Source organism: Cannabis sativa, chromosome 4 (genome assembly GCF_029168945.1).
Source record: "Cannabis sativa cultivar Pink pepper isolate KNU-18-1 chromosome 4, ASM2916894v1, whole genome shotgun sequence".
Classification (NCBI taxonomy): domain Eukaryota; kingdom Viridiplantae; phylum Streptophyta; class Magnoliopsida; order Rosales; family Cannabaceae; genus Cannabis; species Cannabis sativa.
In genome coordinates this window covers 485,060-502,932 of record NC_083604.1, presented here as the reverse complement: position 1 = coordinate 502,932, position 17,873 = coordinate 485,060, and the positions used below count along the sequence as shown (strand labels likewise).

Sequence of the window (17,873 nt, the reverse complement as noted above, 5' to 3'; positions counted from 1 at the left end):
CTTTATTTTTTTCTTTTTTTTGAATTAATTCATTCACATAATTATTGTTGAGGTATCTATTGAAAACTAACATATTTTGTTTGAGTATGGTCTCAAACACCTCCCCTGTGTTTATCGGTTGTATGTTTGAACATATTAGTAGACAATGTAATTTTGCGGCTTATAATGTGGCTAAGTGGGCTTTTTCTCAAGAGAGGTATGGTCACGTGCCGCTAACCTCTATGCCCGATGTTATATTTTGTATTGACCGAGAGGTCTAACTGTTTTTTTTTTTAGTTTAATATATGCAAGCTTTTCTTCAAAAAAAAATATTTAGGGCTTAAAAAAAATGAAAGTACATTTACACAAAGCACATATAATGGAACTTTTTTATTAAAAAAAAAAAAAAATACTAATTTTTTTCTATAAAATAATATAATTTTTCACGTTGTGGAAACATAGTAGGGTAAATACCATTTTGGACCATGTATTTTGCAAAAGTTATCAATTGGACCCTCTGTTTTATTAAATGACAAAATGGACCCTATATTTTCCAGAATAGTACAAATAGGACCCTGAGCTTAATTTTTGACAACTTTTTTTTTAATATAACCAACTTGAAAATACAAACAGGTACAGAAAATGTAAACAGTTTTGTCATAACACCTTTAGATCGGATAATTATTAAATTTTATTTTGACAAAAAAATAGTTCAGGGTCCTATTTTTACAATTTTGGAAAATATAGGGTCTATTTTATCATTTAACAAAATAGAAGGTCAAATCAGTAACTTTTGCAAAACACAGGATCTAAAATAGTATTTATCCAAAATAAAATGAAATAATAGAAATTTATTTATTCATTTATTTGTTTGTTTTTTTGCTTAACAATATTACACAAAATTTAGGGGGGCCAAGGAATAAAAAAAAAAATTGATGGCTAAAATTAAAAATCAAAATTAATTGTTTTTTTTTTTCTAAAAAATAAAATTAAGATTCTCTTTCTTTATCATTTGGTCAAATTTGACTTTGGTCAATATTAACCTACGGCAAATCAATTTTATTTATTTATTTTTTTTTAAGGGATTTTATTTATATTTATTAAAAAGAAAAAAACAGCTAAGCCATGCATGCACCGACTGATAATAAGATTTAAAATTACATATTTACCCCTATATTTATTCTTGAAATAATAATTGTAATTTTTGGTATGACAGCTCATATTGATTATTCCATTAAAGGAAATCTTGGAAAAATAGAAAGTTGGTCTTATTTTTCTCCCCTACTATTCTATCAAGTGTAAATTGCAACCAAATTTTTAATATTTTCATTTCCTTAACAATTAATTCTTAAATTTTTAATATCCCGACTAAACTGCTATCATGTTTGGTAACAGAGTTTGAAGTTTAATAAAGCTTATGAATATTCATTCAAAAAAATTCTTAAATTTAAATTTTAGTAACAAAACTCTTAAAATTACGATGTCATTAACATTTTACAGTTTAAATTTAACTGTTAACTGTTGTTGACATAATTTTTTGTCAACTTAATTTAAGAAAATTACTTATTCAAAAAAAGAAGAGACAAATAATAAGTGAACATCAAATATTTTTACGTAATTTTGTAGTTAAAATTTACATACTTTACGAGTTCATATTATTTTTGAGTTTTGGTTGTATTTACAATTTGACAAAGTTTCTATAAACCAGAATTATTCCATTTTCCCTTTAGTGAACTCGTATTTATAAGAATAAGATTGTGGTTACTTAATCTTATCTTAGTAAAAGTTACAATTTATGAATAGTTAATACTCATGCTTCATACATAAATTGTACATTTAGATAAGTATAAATAACTGTTTATATTTAAAAATACAAAGAAGTAGTCTTTGAAGTAGTCTTTAACTTGGTCAGATTATATTATTTATGAAGAGGTGCATTATTGAGCATATATTTTGAGGAGACGCATTGTTATTGCGTAATACGAGGCAAATCATTACTGTCGTGTAATATGAGATGATTCATCACTCATGTGTATTACGAGGTAATTCATCACTGATGTATATTAAAAGGTAATTCATCACATTGTGTGGCAGACAGTAGTTCCGTGATCCATAAGGGGAAATACTGGGCAAGCTGTGTAATCCCACATCGCTTAGAGAATGTCAAGTGTGATGATTCTGAGGCTGTGTAGGTATGGGACTACACAGTTGAAGATGGCTAAAATAGATTGATTGGTACTACCTATATCAACAAGGTGGATCTTATTTTTTTGTAGCCCATCACGAAAGAATTTCACGGTTAAGCATGTTTGCCCTGGGGTAATTTCAGGATGGGTGACCTCTTGGGAAGTTTTATCAGGAAGTGTGCGAGTAAAGACAAAGCACGCTGGAAAGACTCGTGTTGGTCTGTAGGGTCAGTCGTCATTCCATAAAACAGCCAGAGTGACGTACTCGTGTATAAAAGCCACCATTCTGTGGTGTAAGGGCCCAATGGAGGCTTAAAGCGGGGGACGTTACAACATTGTGTCCACGTGGACAATCCAACATGACAGTTAACAACTAAATTTAGATGGAAATTGTAAATTGCTAACGGTATTGTGGTTTTGAAGATTTTGCTGCTAAAATTTAGGTTTTAGTAGTTAATTGCGTGCAAGGTAAAAATATTAGAGGTTTTGATGCAATTTACTCTTCAATTTTTTTTGAATGAAAATTCAGCTTTATTAAACTTTCACCTCTGCTAGCAATTTTAGTAACAACTCAGTCGAGACATATCCCAAGCTGAAAACACAATTAGGATATAAATGGGAAGCTATAGCAAACTCTGAGCCACATCATTTGCTGGTCGCTTAACAAAACAAACAAAAATATACTTCAAGTAAATTTTACAATCCCGAACCACAAAACCAAAAAAAAAACATACTTATTGAGCTTCGTAAAGCTTGGACTACTGCAAAACAACCAGTTTCAATTGTTACCAATTGTCACAATTTTGTTTTAATCAAACTTAAAGCTTCACGAAGTCTCATTACTTTTCTATTAAAGTTGTTTAACTAAAATGGTTCTGGTTTTTTCCTAATTTTTTAACTCATAAATATCATATGTACTGAAGATATAATTCAAACATTTAGCATATGTGCAATAATTATTTTGAACTTTATTTTTGATACGGTAAAGTACTATTTAAATTTTTTTGAAAACCAATTTTTTTTTATTAGAATTATAATATACAATGCCATATATAAAAAAAATTGGGATATTATTTTTTAAAATATGAAAGTAAAAAACACCAATAAATAAAAGTAAAAGTGATACACTACCTAACAAGTTCCGTAAGAGTTAAAAAAAAAATATAGAACAAAAGTCTTGTTAATTTATTTTTATTTTTGGGTAAGTGTCACATCCAATGATTTTAATAAATAATTTTATCAAAATAATTTTTCTGAGATCTTATTATATATATTTTCTTTGAACAAATTTAATAAGCACATGCATAACTCTAACAATCATTTTCAAGTTTGTTTGGATACATTTCTTTATTAATTATTAATTCTCTCTTGTCATTATTTTGCAAATAAATTAATTTTATCATTGTTTGCAAGTTATAACCATATTAACTAATCAAATATATTGAAATTAATTAATACTCCCTTAAGTGATGTAATATGTTTGACCAAAATAATAAAAATACATATATTTTAACTTGTTATTTGTTAATACATAAATTTACAAGTCCTACAAAAATGCTAAAATATCATAATAAAATTAAATTTTATACTTAAACTTTGACAAATTAACATTTTATTTTCTCCCATGTTTATTTAAGTACAAACTTATATACATACAATTTTTTTTAATATTTCATTATATTTTATAGCTAATTAAAAAAATAACATAAAATAAAATATAATAGATTAATGATTTCTAATTTAATATACAATCATCAATCTAACACAATCCAATACAAATATTATGGAAGAAAAGAGTGTAAAACCTCTTTAGAGAGAGGAGAAGCACAATAATATCACAATCACTAAAAAATACAAACTATATATATATTTATGGTTTCTAAATTATAAATTTACAAAATATATTTTTTTAAAAAAAAAAATTGTGAATTTTAAAAAAAGATATAAGAAAAATAGTATAAGGTAATTGATTACATGGTTTTTCCATATTTTTTAATTTTTTTTTCAATTTTTCTCATAAAATAACTTTTTTGAAAAAAAAAATTTATATTTTTTGTGTAGAAAGTATAAAAACTCATAAAATTTACAATTTTCTCTTATAGATATACATATTTTTTTGGCTTTCGGTTCGGTTTGAATTCCATAATCCCTCAATACGAAGAAAGAGGTTACATGATTAGGGTCACAAAATGTATTTCAACACAGTTCACAACTCAAATATGATACGAGTTTTTATCGGTTAGGGTTTGAAAAATTAGATGAGTGTCGAAAAAGTGTGTTAAATGACTAGCACAGAAACAAATAATAAGTCAAACAAAATAAGACATAAATACAATAATACAACAAACATAGTTTACCACCTTTAACCACGACCAAGGTCGGTTCTAAGAGTAGGCAAAGTAGGCTCGTGTCTAGACTACAGGGCCCAAAAATAAAAAATTATTTAATTTATAAATAGTAAATATTTATATATCTTATTATAAATTAAAAAGTGATAGTAATGTAGTGGTACGATTTTTATTTGGGTTGTGTTAGAGTTAAGGTATGTGATACGAAATCAACATGAATTGACCCGTTTATATCCAATATATTATTAAAATTATTAATTTATAGTTAAATTATTATTTATTTTCATAAATATATATATATATAATGAAGAAATTTACTTACAAGAATATATAAGATAGATCATTTATATTTGATATTACGAATTTTATTCATATTTGTGATAATTTATTTTTATAAAAATTAAATATGCAATACTAATCATGTTGATGAAAATATATTATTATATAAGTATAGTCGACAACTGAACATAATAGGTCGACACGATAACACGATAAGTTGGGTTAAGGTTAAGATTTCTTGATACAAAATATATATGGGTTAGGTTATGGTTGACCAATTAAACATATCAACCTACATAACACAAATATAAATATGACATGACAACATAAATTACCACCCCTATGTTTGCGTAAGGCCTTCTATTCTCTTAAGTTCTCGTGTTGGAGTCCCAGTAAAGTCTTTTTTTACCATGTATAATTATAAATTTATTCAATACAAAAGTGTACAAAGAAGAGAATCGAATATTGAACCGGCCTCTTATCACACCAAAGTTAATTATTATTATAAGTGTTTAAATTATCTAATTACAATGTATATTAAGGGTCCCAAAATTTTACATCGTTTCTTTAGGCACGACCTGATCATTACTAGGTTAATATGTGGTTATTTTATGAGAATTACTTTATATATTATTTTTTATTTTTTAAAAAAAATTTACGGTTTAAGTTGCTCCAATAATTTCTATGTGAGTTGCTATGTGAATTTTAGTTACGATTTGAGTTGCTATGTGGGTTACTATATGGATTTTCGTAAAAATACATAAAAAACTGCTTTATGTTATAAAATATTAGTATTATGTAATATTATAATTTAGAGAAAGAAAATAGAGAAGAGACGAGAATTTTCTGAGTGTTTTATTCCAATAGGTGATCTCCTATTTATACACATACAAGAGTCAAATATTAAGAAACTAAGAGAAAGGGAAACTAAGAAAAAGGGAATGTTGATTACATTAATGGTAATAAATAAAAGATTTGGACATCCACATAATTAATACTATTTATAACACTCCCCCTTATATGTCCATAATAACTGCCTCATTAAAAACCTCGCCGAGAAAACCCAGTGGGACAAAACTCGGTCAAGGAAAAAAGAGTGCAGTATGAAATTACTCCCCCTCATTTTGGCATTCGTGGAGATCCTTTAATCGACGCATTCCAATCTTGTGAACCATCTTCTCAAAAGTTGATGTTGGTAATGACTTCGTGAATAAGTCTGCAAGATTATCGCTTGATCGAATTTGTTGAACATCGATATCACCATTTTCTTGAAGATTGTGTGTAAAGAAGAATTTTGGTGAAATATGTTTAGTTCTGTCTCCTTTAATGTACCCTCCTTTAAGTTGAGCGATGCAAGCAGCATTATCTTCATAGAGAATTGTTGGTACTTCTTTATTAGATGTTAATCCACATGTTCCTCGAATATGTTGTGTCATTGATCTTAACCAAACACATTCTCGACTTGCCTCGTGAATTGCAAGTATCTCAGCATGATTTGAGGAAGTAGCCACCAGAGTTTGCTTTGTTGATCGCCAGGATATAGCAGTGTCACCGCAAGTGAACAAATAGCCAGTTTGAGATCTGGCTTTATGTGGATCAGATAAATATCCTGCATCTGCGTAGCCAATAAGTTGTGACCCACAATTATTAGAATAGAATAATCCTTTATCAATAGTACCCTGGAGATAACGGAGTATGTGCTTAATCCCTTTCCAATGTCTATATGTTGGAGCAGAACTAAATCTTGCTAATAAATTGACAGAGAAAGCTATGTCAGGTCTTGTACAATTAGCAAGATACATCAATGCTCCTATTGCACTAAGATATGGTACTTCTGGACCAAGGAGCTCTTCATGTTCTTCTCTAGGTCGAAAAGGATCTTTTTCTACATCAAGTGACCTAACTACCATTGGGCTACTCAATGGGTGTGATTTATCCATATAAAATCGTCTCAAAATCTTTTCAGTATAAGTTGACTGATGAATGAAAATTCCACATTTTAAATGCTCAATTTGTAGACCAAGACAAAATTTTGTTTTTCCTAAATCTTTCATTTCGAACTCTTTCTTTAGATATTCCACAGCTTCTGAAAGTTTTTCAGGAGTTCCAATAATATTCAAATCATCAACATATACAGCAATGATAACAAACTCAGGACTTGAACTTTTTATAAAAACACATGGGCAAATAGGATCATTTTTATATCCTTCTTTTAATAAATATTCACTAAGTCGATTGTACCACATGCGTCCTGATTGTTTTAATCCATACAATGATCTTTGTAATTTAATTGAGCACATTTCTCGATTGCTTGAATTATATGCATCAGGCATCTTAAATCCTTCAGGGATCTTCATGTAAATATCACTATCTTAGTGATCCATATAAATAAGCCGTGACTACATCCATTAATCGCATATCGAGTTTTTCACTCACGCCCAAGCTAACCAAATATCTTAATGTTATTGCATCCACCACGTGAGAATATGTCTCCTCATAATCAATACCCGGCCTTTGAGAAAAACCTTGAGCTACAAGTCTTGCTTTGTATCTCACAACTTCATTTTTCTCATTTCTTTTACGTAAACATACCCATTTGTATCCAACGGGTTTCACACCTTCAGGTGTTTGGACTATAGGTCCAAATACTTTGCGTTTAGCAAGTGAATTCAATTATGCTTGAATTGCTTCTTTCCATTTTGGCCAATCTTTTCTATTTTGACATTCTTTGATAGATTTAGGTTCAAGATCCTCGTTTTCATTCATAATTTCTAGCGCTACATTATAAGCAAAAATATTGTCGACAATTACTTCGAGTCGGTTCCATTCTTTTCTTGTATTGACATAATTTATTGAGATCTCATTATTGCTAATATTTTCAGTAATTCGAATCTCTTCAAGAGATTTGTTTATGTCAACATCTTCCTCAAAATTTTCAAATTCTTCATTAGGGCCATCTTGATTATTTGCTCCCTTTCTTTTTCGAGGATTTTTATCTTTGGAACCGACTGGTCTACCACGTTTCAAACGTGCTTTAGAATCATTAATTAATTGTCCTTCTGGGACTTCAATTCGAATTGGAGCATTTTCAGCTGGAATATGTGATTTTGTAATTTTCTTTGGGTCAGTGAATGCATTTGGTAATTGATTTGCAATATTTTGCAAATAAATTATTCTTTGAACTTCAAGTTCACATTGATTTGTACGAGGATCAAATTGAGATAATGATTGTGCATTCCATATAATTTCTTTTTCCAGTTGTTTCTTTTCCCCTCCCCCTAAAGCTGGGAAACTTGTCTCATCAAAATGACAATCAGCAAAACGTGCTGTAAATACATCTCCAGTTGTGGGTTCGAGATATTTAATGATAGATGGAGATTCATACCCAACATATATTCCCAGCCTCCTTTGAGGACCCATCTTTGTTCGTTATGGTGGAGCAATCGGAACATATACTGTACAACCAAAGATTCTTAGATGGGAAATATTTGGCTCCTGACCAAAAGCCAATTGTACTGGGGAGAATTTGTGATATGATGTTGGCCTAACGCGTACAAGTGCCGCAGAAGATGTAAAATAGCATGTCCCCAAGCTATAATTGAGAGTTTTGTTCTCATAAGTAATGGTCTTGCGATTAATTGGAGGCGCTTAATAAATGATTCTGCTAGACCATTTTGTGTATGTACATGAGCAACAAGATCTTTAACATTTATCCCTATCGACATACAATAATCATTAAAAGCTCGTGATGTAAATTCACCAGCATTATCAAGGCGGATTGGCTTGATTGCATAGTCTGGGACGTGTGCTCGTAATCGGATTATTTGAGCAAGCAATCTTGCAAATGCTACATTACGAGTAGATAATAAGCAAACATGTGACCATCTAGTTGATGCATCTATCAATACCATAAAATATCTGAATGGTCCACATGGTGGGCAAATAGGCCCACATATGTCGCCCTGAATTCGTTCAAGAAATCCAGGGGATTCAATTCCAACCTTTACCGGTGAGGGCTTAATGATTAACTTTCCTTGAGAACAAGCAGCACATGAGAACTCACTGGATAAAAGAATCTTTTGGTTCTTCAATGGATGACCATGTGAGTTCTCTATTATTCTACGCATCATAATTGAACCGGGATGGCCTAACCGGTCATGCCAAATAACAAATAAATTTTTCTGGTTTGCGAACTTCTCGTTCACAATAACATGAGTTTCTATTGTACTTATACGTGTAACGTACAAACCTGAAGACAAACCAGGTAATTTTTCTATTATGCATTTTTTTCTTGAAACAATAGATGTAATGCAAAGATATTCAAAATTATTTTCATCTATTGTCTCAATATGATATCCATTACGACGTATATCTTTGAAACTCAACAGATTCCTTTTTGATTTGGTGGATAATAAGGCATCATCTATAATAATTTTTGTTCCTCTAGGCATCAATATAATGGCTCTTCCAGAGCCTTCAATTAAATTTGCAGTGCCTGATATTGTATTAACATTTGCCTTCATTCTTGATAAATTTGAAAAATATTTATCACTTCTGAGTATTGTATGAGTGGTTGCGCTATCCACCAAATACATATCATCACCATTATTTGTAGAATCATGTATAGAATGACAAATGTCCATTACTTGGTTAGAGGCTCGTGCTGATAACGTGTTATAAAATATTAGTATTATGTAATATTATAATTTAGAGAAAGAAAATAGAGAAGAGATGAGAATTTTCTGAGTGTTTTATTCCAATAGGTGATCTCCTATTTATACACATACAAGAGTCAAATATTAAGAAACTAAGAGAAAGGGAAACTAAGAAAAATGGAATGTTGATTACATTAATGGTAATAAATAAAAGATTTGGACATCCACATAATTAATACTATTTATAACACTTTAAAGTGCAAAAATAAAAAAAAAAACCCTTATTTTATTAACAAAATAATAATATTATATAATTTTCAAAATTAGTAAACTATATATATAGAATGTTCTAATTGCTCATATATATAGTATACACACCCACTAGTTTGAAAAGGAAAGAGCAATGACTATTTCTTCTCTTGGCATTTTCTCACACAAGAAACACATTGCTATTTCACTTTTCCTTTATTTATTTATTTATTTTAATTTCTAATGGGATAGGAACAACATATAATAAAATTTTATAAGATATACATATTAAAAAATTGAGTAAAAAATAATCACTTAATACAGTTGCATTTATTTGGATTTATTATATTATATATTATTTATTTATTTATTTGTTTGTTTTGACGTAATAGAGTAAACTAGCATTTATATATTTAGTAATATAATAAATGATAGTTTGGTCTTCATAATAAAAGTATATCAATTTCTTTACCAAAAATATTTAGTGACAAAGTTTATAATGACACACAAAAATAGTACAATTGGGGTATTAATTGAGTCAATTAAAATATTTTTTTTACTTAATTTACTTTTTTTATGATAGTGCATAATAAGTAATTAGATTTGTTTTGCCCAATAATTGTGTAAATAATAATTTAAAAAAGTAACAATAAATAAATAATCTAATAATTATAGAAACTTGAGAATAAGATAAGCATATTCCAATAGTTGGAAAAAAAGGCAAGTAAAGTATAATAATAGAGATTTTTTTACACTTGTTTAGTACTAACCTTTCTTTTCAAAGAAGACCACCGACATTTTAGAATGGTAGGAAAAAAATAAAATTATATATAAAAAAGAAATTATAAATAAATAAAGAAGAGTGCTAAATAGTGTTTTTGCTAATTATAACTTTTATTATGTTTTTTTAGTTAATTTTTACATCTGAAATCAAATGTCAGAATATTTATTTTCAAAAATTTTTATAGTAGTATTTGTTATAGTTTCATTATCATTCTTATAAATTTTTGAAAAATTTTGAATAGTCTACAATGCTAAAAATAAAGTTCCTGGTATTTTAGTTTACCACGCGCGTTTAAAAAATTTCAAATGTATTTTCAGTACTGTAAACTATTTGGAATTTTTTAAAAAATTATAGGGATGATGTTGTAAGCATAACAAACACCATCATGAAAAAAATATTTCGATATGTATTTTTGGGCACAGAGGTTGTAATAGGAGGTTAATAGTAGCATTCCTCTTTGTAAAATTAGTCTTTATGAATTTTTTTATTAGCGAAATAATCTTGTATAGTCACAGAAACGACTATGAATTACACTGTGCAACCATAACTATTATGGTCTTAAAATGACCATAGATATACACTGTCTGGTCACCATAGTCGCATAGAGTAAATTAAGTGATGTTATTTTACGATAGTATTTCACATTGTTAATTTGACAAATTTTACAGTGTTAAATACAACCTTTTAGTTAATCTTCATGCTCAAAATCACATATCATTTTTTATAGTAATATTCGTTATAGTTACAATATCATCTCTATAAATTTTTAAAAAATTATGAATAACTTACAGTACCGAAAACAGAGTTTCTGATATTACAGTCCACCACCCGTGTTCAATAAATTTCAAATTTATTTTCGTCAGTGTACTATGAATTTTTTTTTTTTGAAAAAAATATTCTATTATGTATTTTTAGATACCGAGATTAACTAAAATATTGTAATAGAAAATTAATACTACCACTCTCCTCGTAAATAAATTTATTATTTTTTTGTTGTTAAAAAAACAAATAATATATTTAGTTCACACATGGACAAAGAACTTATTATAACTAAGATAAGACTTGGGGATCTGTGTTTTCAGTGTAACCAATTCCTCTCTATCTTCTAATTTTACTATTAATAATATTATTGTTAATCTTATTTAAATTCCCAAGTCCAAAACATATGATCTTTGGCTCTGTTTTTTTTTTTTCTTTTTCTTAATTAATTTGTATAAAAAAGAGCTTAAAGTTGATAACTTTATTAATAACTTATTTTATTATTTTATGGGTTGATGAAAGAAAGAAACTTTATGTAAATTTTATAGTGCACCTTATAAAAAAATATAAACGGATGCACCTTAACATGTTTTCTACATTTAAATAGATTTAATTTTATTTTTTAATAAATTTTTTAAAAAATTTAGAATAATTTAATACGTCATAAATAAGGTTCAAACAATTTATTGTACACACGTCTCTTATTTTATTTATATGTGTAAAATAGACAATTTAAACATTCTATATTATAAATTATTTTGAATTTCTAAATTTTACAAAATATTTTACATAATTATACTATACACTATTATATATATATATAAAAATTTACTATAAAAATATCAAAAACATGAAGGGAGTGAACCTTAGAAACACTCAAAACTTTATTAATTTTTATGTGTTTAGAAGTAACAGTGTAATTACTAAGGTATTAATATTAATTACATAGTCTAGTAATTACACTATATTTTAAATTACAAGACGTAAATTCTATCTTGTTTTGCAAAACAAATAGTAATTACACAGGAAAATAATATTTTTTAGTAGTTAATATTTAAAATAGAAAGTTTATAGTAATTACACTCAATTCTCATGGGGGCCATAAAGATTAAAGAGTGTAATTAGAATCCGTTACATCCTATGCAGTTACAGTGTAATTACATGATCAAACAAACATATCAAATCGTGTAATTAGCTCCAAATACACATATTACAATGTAGCTTTCCAAACGCAAATTACTCGATTTGACATGTTTGTCTGACTGTAAAATTACACTGTAACTGTCTAATTGGAAATAATTAAGAGGTTTCAATTACACTTTCCAATTCTCATGGCCCTCCATGAGAATTTAGGATGTGTTTGGAAGTAACTGTATAATTATTAGGTAGGGTAATTACTAGGGTGATAATTACATAGTTTAGTAATTACACTATATTTTAAAATACAAGGTGTGTTTAGATATGAGATGATAATTACATATGGATTCCTAATATCTTATTTGGCAAACTAGTTAGTAATTACATGAGAAAATAATATTTTTTAGTAGTTAATATTTAATATATAAAGTTTTTAGTAATTACACAGTATAATTACATTCAATTCTCATGGGGGCCGTGATAATTAGAGAGTGTAATTAGAGCCCCTCAATTACTTCCAATTACACGGTTACAGTGTAATTACATGGTCAGACAAATATACCAAATTGTGTAATTACCTCTAATTACACACAAATTCAATTATATTGTGACTTTCCAAATATACCCTTAGTGTAATTACACTATGTAATTACTAAAATTTTCTATTTTACATATTAATTATTAAAAAATATTATTTTCTTGTGTAATTACATCTCATATATAAATATACCTTATATTTTAAAATATAGTGTAATTAATACCCTAATAATAACACAATTACTTCTAAATACACCAATAATTATAATAATTATTTGTTTAACCCAAATGTAGAATTAGTATGTGTTAAAAAGTAAATTTTGGGTTATTTCTGTATGTTTTCTTATGTTAGTTGACTAATGACACCCATTGTATATGTATTAATGTTTTTTTTCTCTCTCTCTCTCTCTCTTATAGATTTTGATGCTTAACCATTCCTCAAGTGGGGGAGCCTTGTGGAGCCTTCCGGTGGTAGCAAGTAGCAACTAAAAAAGAAGTGGAAGAAACTCACTCCAATGCCCAAAAATTAAAAATACAGAAAAAAAGGGAGAGGAATAGCCATAACAACAACAACAACTCATTTACACTCTTTTTTTCTCTTTTTAGTTATATATTGTTTGTTGCATTTTGTTTTCTTAATACTCAGTCTGAAAAGTGAGGTTTTTTCTTTACTTTCTTAGCTCTAGTGTTTTGGATCTGATTTTCTCTTAAATGGGTTTGTGAGTTTTGTTCTGTTTTTCTTCTTTTCAAAGCTCAAGTTTCAATCTTTATCTCATTTATGAAAATGGGCATTTGTGTTTTTCAATGTTGGGATCTGATTTTCTCTCGAATGGGTTTGTGAGTTTTTTTCTGTTCTTCTTTTTCAAAGCTCAAGTTTTAATCTTTCTCTCATTTATGAAAATGGGCATTTGAGTTTTTCAATGTTGGGATCTGGGTTCTCTACATTATTAGCTCATATCAAAGTTTTGAAATTTCTGTTCTTAAAGTAACAACCTTTATAATCCTTCCCCTCTCTCTCTCTCTCTCTCTCTCTCTCTCTCTCTCTCTCTCTCTTATGGCTCCTGGTTTGGGATTCTCAAAATGGTGGGCTAAAGATAATTCAAGGAAGGGAACACCAGTGGTTGTAACCATGGAAAACCCCAATTACTCAGTGCTTGAAATAGATGGCCCAGATGAAGCATTTAGGCCAGTTGATAAAGATAGAGGCAAAAATGCTAAACAATACACATGGGTTTTGCTTCTTAAAGCTCATAGAGCTGTTAATTGTGTTTCTTGGGTGGGAAATCTTATGTGGGCATTACTTGGTTCAGTGAAAAAAAGACTCATTTTTGGTGAAGGAGTTGCTATGGAAGAGAGTGAGAAATCTGGGAAATCAAAGCTTTTGTTTAGACTCATATTAACATTTTTGTTAATGGCTTTGAGTTTCTTAGCTTTTGAAGTTTTTGCCCACTTGAATGGTTGGCATTATTTTCAGAACAGCAGCAACAACAACAACAGTTTGCATATTCTTCCTAATGCTTCTGAGATCAAAGGGTTGTTTCATAGTGTTTATGTGTTTTGGTTGGAATTTAGAGCAGACTACATTGCTCCTTTGATTGTTTCTCTATCAAATTTCTGTGTTGCTCTTTTCTTAATTCAATCACTTGACCGTATGATTCTTTGTCTTGGTTGTTTTTGGATTAAGTACAAGAAAGTTAAACCAACTGTTGAGAAAGAACCATTTAAGTCTAATGATTTGGAAGGTGTTGGATTTGATTATCCCATGGTTCTTGTTCAAATTCCCATGTGTAATGAGAAAGAGGTATACTTTTCTTTCTTTATCTCTCTCATGTTAGTATTTCTTTATCTTTAAAAAAGTTATTTAGTTCAATTTTTATTCATGATTGTAAATTTTTAGTGGCCTACTATTATAGACTAGTCTAGTGCTTCTAGTTATTTAGGATTACTTATAAATTTTTAGTGGAGTATTTCAGTAGACCCTTTATTTGTTTCGGTATTTTCAATCTAATTATTTCTCTTAGTTATTTAAGATTACCTGTAAATTTTCAGTGGATATTTTGCTAGACTCCCAATTTGCTTCGTTTTAATTATTTAGAATCACCTGTAAATTTTGACCAATTTTTTCCTTAATTTTTATATTGGTTAAAAAGAGTTTTAGATTATTAAAGATTGTTTCTTTATGAACTTGTTTTTTCAGGTATATGAACAATCAATTTCAGCTGTTTGTCAACTTGATTGGCCAAAAGAAAGACTTTTGATTCAAGTTTTAGATGATTCTGATGATGAAAGTATACAATGGTTAATTAAGGCTGAAGTTACTAAGTGGAGCCAAAAGGGTGTTAATATAATTTATAGGCATCGTTTGGTTAGAACTGGTTACAAAGCTGGGAATCTTAAGTCTGCAATGAATTGTGATTATGTTAAAGATTATGAATATGTTGCTATCTTTGATGCTGATTTTCAACCCAACCCGGATTTTCTCAAGCTGACAGTTCCACATTTTAAGGTACAGTTATAAGTTTAGCTGTTCTTTTATGTTTCCTTAACTTTAACTGTTACTTATGATGATAATTTTGATAATAGGATAATCCTGAATTGGGGTTAGTTCAAGCTAGATGGACTTTTGTGAACAAAGATGAGAACTTGTTAACTCGCCTTCAAAACATCAACTTGTGTTTCCATTTCGAGGTTGAACAACAGGTTAATGGGGTGTTTCTTAATTTCTTCGGTTTTAATGGTACCGCCGGTGTTTGGAGAATCAAAGCACTCGAGGAATCGGGAGGTTGGCTTGAACGAACAACCGTTGAAGATATGGATATAGCTGTTCGCGCTCATCTCAACGGTTGGAAATTCATATTTGTCAATGATGTAAAGGTAGCTCCTTTTTTCTTTTCTTTGTAAGTTGTTTTAGGGTTCGAGTTGTTATAGTTTCCTGGTCTCGAAATATTGTAGGGTTAGGCGAGGATTCTAGTTTCAGATAGTTCGATTACAATAACAAAACTCGGTTTTTTTATTTCTAGGTTCTTTGTGAACTTCCTGAATCCTATGAAGCTTACAAAAAGCAGCAACACCGATGGCATTCTGGCCCGATGCATCTTTTTCGATTATGTCTCCCGGCTATCATTACCTCAAAGGTAGTTCAAACAAACACAAACATCCATTTTTTTACCTTACTTTTGAATTCTATTCATTTGCTCATTGTTGATTTTATATTTCAGATAACATTTTTCAAGAAGGCCAACTTAATACTTCTATTCTTTCTATTAAGAAAGTTGATTCTCCCATTCTATTCATTCACATTGTTTTGCATAATTCTCCCCTTAACCATGTTTGTCCCCGAAGCCGAGCTACCTTTATGGGTAATTTGTTATGTCCCGGTTTTCATGTCATTCCTAAACATTCTCCCATCCCCGGGATCATTTCCCTTTATCGTCCCATACCTTCTCTTCGAAAACACAATGTCCGTGACCAAATTCAATGCCATGATATCCGGATTGTTCAAACTAGGTAGCTCGTACGAATGGGTCGTCACCAAAAAAGCCGGTAGGTCATCAGAATCCGACCTTTTAGCCGTGGAGGAGCGAGAATCAAAAGCGATGAATCATCACACTCAACTCCTCAGAGGAACTTCTGATAGTGGTCTCTCCGAACTAAACAAATTAAAAGGGCACCAAGAGGCTACTCCCCCGAAATCTCCTACAAAAAAGACGAACAAGATCTTCAAAAAGGAGCTAACTTTGGCTTTCTTACTACTCACCGCCGCCTTTAGAAGCCTTCTTTCGGCTCAAGGAGTACATTTCTATTTCTTGCTTTTCCAAGGGGTGACATTTCTCTTGGTGGGTCTTGATCTAATTGGTGAACAAATGAGCTAGTTAGTAGTGAAGTTAAGCTAAGTTAAAGCTCAAAAAATAAAGGAAGGAGAATAAGCTAAGCTATTCAAGGTGTCAAAAATACAGGTAAAAAAAAAACCAAAACAAAAAAAAAAAACATACAAAACTACCTAAAATCAAAATAAGTTAGTTATTATTCTCAATTAAATTTCTCTTATATAGATTCTTTTCTTTCTTTGTCCTTGTTTGCAATTAATTTTTGTCTTAGAGATATTAGCAAGTAAAGTGTTTAAGTTAGCTTCATCATTCATATTCCTATATACCATCTTTCTTTATTTTTCTAGTTTATTTGGTTTTGGTGGTTCATTTAATTTTCAAGTGAGAGAAAAGTGAAAGAAAAAAAAAGGGGTAATTGTTGATTGTTTTAATTTAAATGTAATAACTTGTAATCTTTGGTTTATTATTGATATATAGCTCAAAGTTGTATTTCAATACCAAATAGGCTTGTTTATTTGGAGATATATTTAGGTGAACATTACATTGTTATGAATTCTAAGATTTTTACACATGTATAAAACTAGTTGTATATCTTGCATTTGTTCAAATTTTTACTATACATATCCAAAGTTTCACTATGTATTTACATATATAGGGAATGAATTTTGCCCCTTTATTCTCAAAGAACAAAACCATTCTAAACTTTGTTTGATGTACTCTAAACTCGGTTTGATGTACTAATTCAATTTTGTTATTTTTGCGACGGATGAAATCCATTTCCATTTTGATGTATTCTAAATTCGATTGGATGTACTTTGGTTTTTTACTGTTAGATCAATTCAATCTTAATCTAATAGTTGTATATGTTTGTTTGACACACCTATATATGTATATGTATATGTTTTGTTATTTGATGTTGTTATAGTATAATTAAATTATACAAAAAAGTGTCGGCAGGGCAAGGGAGTGAAAGAAGAGTGTTAAGGAAATGGGATATTGGAAGTGCAATGATAGTCAGACGATTTTCAATATTTTTAGTCCCACATCGGAAGGGACCCATAAGATTTTACAAAAATTGACATATATATATATATTTTATTATATTTATAGTGTTTTAGGTATGCATGTTTATT

The 17,873-nt window shown here is 29.3% G+C and overlaps 1 protein-coding gene across 2 annotated transcripts; it reads left to right on the top strand.

The window, feature by feature from the left end:
* The first annotated feature begins 13,275 nt into the window (after positions 1–13,275).
* Positions 13,276–17,331, top strand: LOC115713923 (probable xyloglucan glycosyltransferase 5). 2 transcript variants are annotated; one of them, XM_030642402.2, is made up of 5 exons: positions 13,276–14,714; positions 15,111–15,419; positions 15,497–15,787; positions 15,934–16,047; positions 16,132–17,331. In XM_030642402.2, the coding sequence occupies exons 1-5, from the start codon at positions 13,968–13,970 to the stop codon at positions 16,783–16,785; spliced, it is 2,115 nt and encodes a 704-aa protein (XP_030498262.2). In that variant the 5' UTR covers positions 13,276–13,967; the 3' UTR covers positions 16,786–17,331. The 2 variants fall into 2 exon arrangements, with proteins under 2 accessions (XP_030498262.2, XP_060970759.1); XM_061114776.1 differs by having other exon boundaries at positions 13,277–14,714; positions 15,934–17,331.
* Positions 17,332–17,873: the final 542 nt, after the last annotated feature.